The sequence below is a fragment of the Eucalyptus grandis genome, chromosome 11 (genome assembly GCF_016545825.1).
Source record: "Eucalyptus grandis isolate ANBG69807.140 chromosome 11, ASM1654582v1, whole genome shotgun sequence".
NCBI lineage: Eukaryota > Viridiplantae > Streptophyta > Magnoliopsida > Myrtales > Myrtaceae > Eucalyptus > Eucalyptus grandis.
Genome location: NC_052622.1, coordinates 9,233,790 through 9,235,809, shown reverse-complemented (window position 1 = coordinate 9,235,809; position 2,020 = coordinate 9,233,790). Strand labels below are relative to the sequence as shown.

The following is a 2,020-nucleotide window of genomic DNA, read 5'->3' as shown; positions in this document are numbered from 1 at the left end:
AAGATCATATGTGGACCATCTAGCCACGGAACCAATTAACAGCAAAACGTTTATCATACAGATTGTGATGTCAAATAGGAAAATGTGCACGAGCCACTCGCTTCTAAATAAGGACCGAATCCCATTTATTTAGCTGATGTCATGAAACAAATAAACGCGAAAAAGGAAAAGGTATCTTAGCCACCACCAAGGTGGGGTCCAAAATCCGGAGAGCAAGAGAAATGGTTGGACAAGGCAGGCTGACCAAAGCCACCACCTTTGGGACCCACTGGATTTCTTAATTTTAGTAATTTTCCATCCTCTTCAATCCTCGTTCGCCCAGCACGTGAGCATAGAAGTGGTAAAGGAAATCCTCTCTTGTGCAGTAGGAAAAAACTACTATAAATAGGGAACCCACCAGACAGCCCAATGCACAAGACAAGCCAAGGCAAACAAGCAAGTGCGTTATCTTCATTCTGTGCGAGAGAGAAAGAGAGAGAGAGCAACCAAAAGAGAAGCAAGGTTTCACTTCAGCTTCTAGAGAGAAAATGGAGAACTTCCCAGTGATTAACATGGAGAACCTGAATGGTGAGCAGAGAGCAATCACCATGGACAAGATCAAAGATGCCTGTGAGAACTGGGGCTTCTTTGAGGTACAAAACTCTCTCTCTCTCTCTCTCTCTCACTTATATTTATGCTTGATAAAGTGGGTCTAACATTTTGGATTGTGATGCCTTGGGAAATGACCAAATGAAGCTGGTGAATCATGGGATTCCACCAGAGCTGATGGACACGGTCGAGAGAATGACAAAGGGACACTACAAGAAGTGCATGGAGCAGAGGTTCAAAGAGTTGGTGGCGAGCAAGGGCCTCGAGTATGTCGAGACAGAGGTCCATGACTTGGACTGGGAAAGCACCTTCCACTTGAAGCACCTCCCCGTATCCAACATCTCCCAAATCCCAGATCTCGATGATGACTACAGGTAACTGATGACGATAATTTATCAATTTAGATGAAAAGCTGCATTCCACTCCGCATCTATCGATGACGACCTTTCACCATTTGATGTGCAGGAAAGTCATGAAGGAGTTTGCAGTGAACTTGGAGAAGCTGGCGGAGGAGCTCATGGACCTGCTGTGTGAGAACCTAGGCCTGGAGAAAGGCTACTTGAAGAAGGCCTTCCACGGGTCCAACGGACCGAACTTCGGCACCAAGGTCAGCAACTACCCGCCGTGCCCAAAGCCCGACCTGATCAAGGGGCTCCGGGCCCACACTGATGCCGGCGGCATTGTCCTGCTCTTCCAGGATGACAAGGTCAGCGGCTTGCAGCTCCTCAAGGACGGCCAGTGGGTCGACGTCCCCCCGATGCACCACTCTATCGTTGTCAACCTCGGAGACCAAATTGAGGTAACATACATAATCGCGCTGCTGCTTACACAATATAACAAAACCATCACCCTTTAATACAAGAATATCCCATTCGGCATTTGAAATTGAAAGATTGTTTCAAATCAATAACAGGTGATAACCAATGGCAAGTACAAGAGTGTGTTGCATAGGGTGGTGGCTCAAACCGATGGGAATAGGATGTCCATAGCTTCATTCTACAACCCGGGCAGCGACGCAGTGATCTATCCGGCACCGGCCCTTGTGGAGAGCAAGGCAGAGGAGGCCGGCGAAGCAGCTTATCCGGAGTTCGTGTTTGAGGACTACATGAAATTGTATGCTGCTCTCAAGTTCCAAGCCAAAGAGCCAAGGTTCCAAGCCATGAAAGCTATGGAGTCGAGCCCCAATTTGGAGTCAATTGCAACCGCTTGATATGGGAAATTTGGGGATTTCTTCTTCAATAAGGTTGCAATTCTTTGATTTCAATGCAAATATATGGGAGTCCTCTTTGGTAAGAAAGGACTCTGAATTTTTCGATGGTTGGAAAGAATATTTTTCCTTTGACAAGCTTGAGAGAAAATTATTGAACGGTCACCCTATGTGTCGCGTTAGCAATTATAATGTTATGTGTAAGATTATTTATGAAATGTTGAA

General features: G+C 46.2%; 1 protein-coding gene across 1 annotated transcript; it reads left to right on the top strand.

Annotated features, from left to right (window-relative positions):
• The first annotated feature begins 430 nt into the window (after positions 1 to 430).
• On the top strand, positions 431 to 2,020 carry LOC104424716 (1-aminocyclopropane-1-carboxylate oxidase 1). The gene is made up of 4 exons (XM_010037205.3): positions 431 to 632; positions 736 to 962; positions 1,054 to 1,387; positions 1,502 to 2,020. Exons 1-4 carry the CDS (start codon positions 528 to 530, stop codon positions 1,796 to 1,798), a joined length of 963 nt encoding a protein of 320 aa, XP_010035507.2. The 5' UTR covers positions 431 to 527; the 3' UTR covers positions 1,799 to 2,020.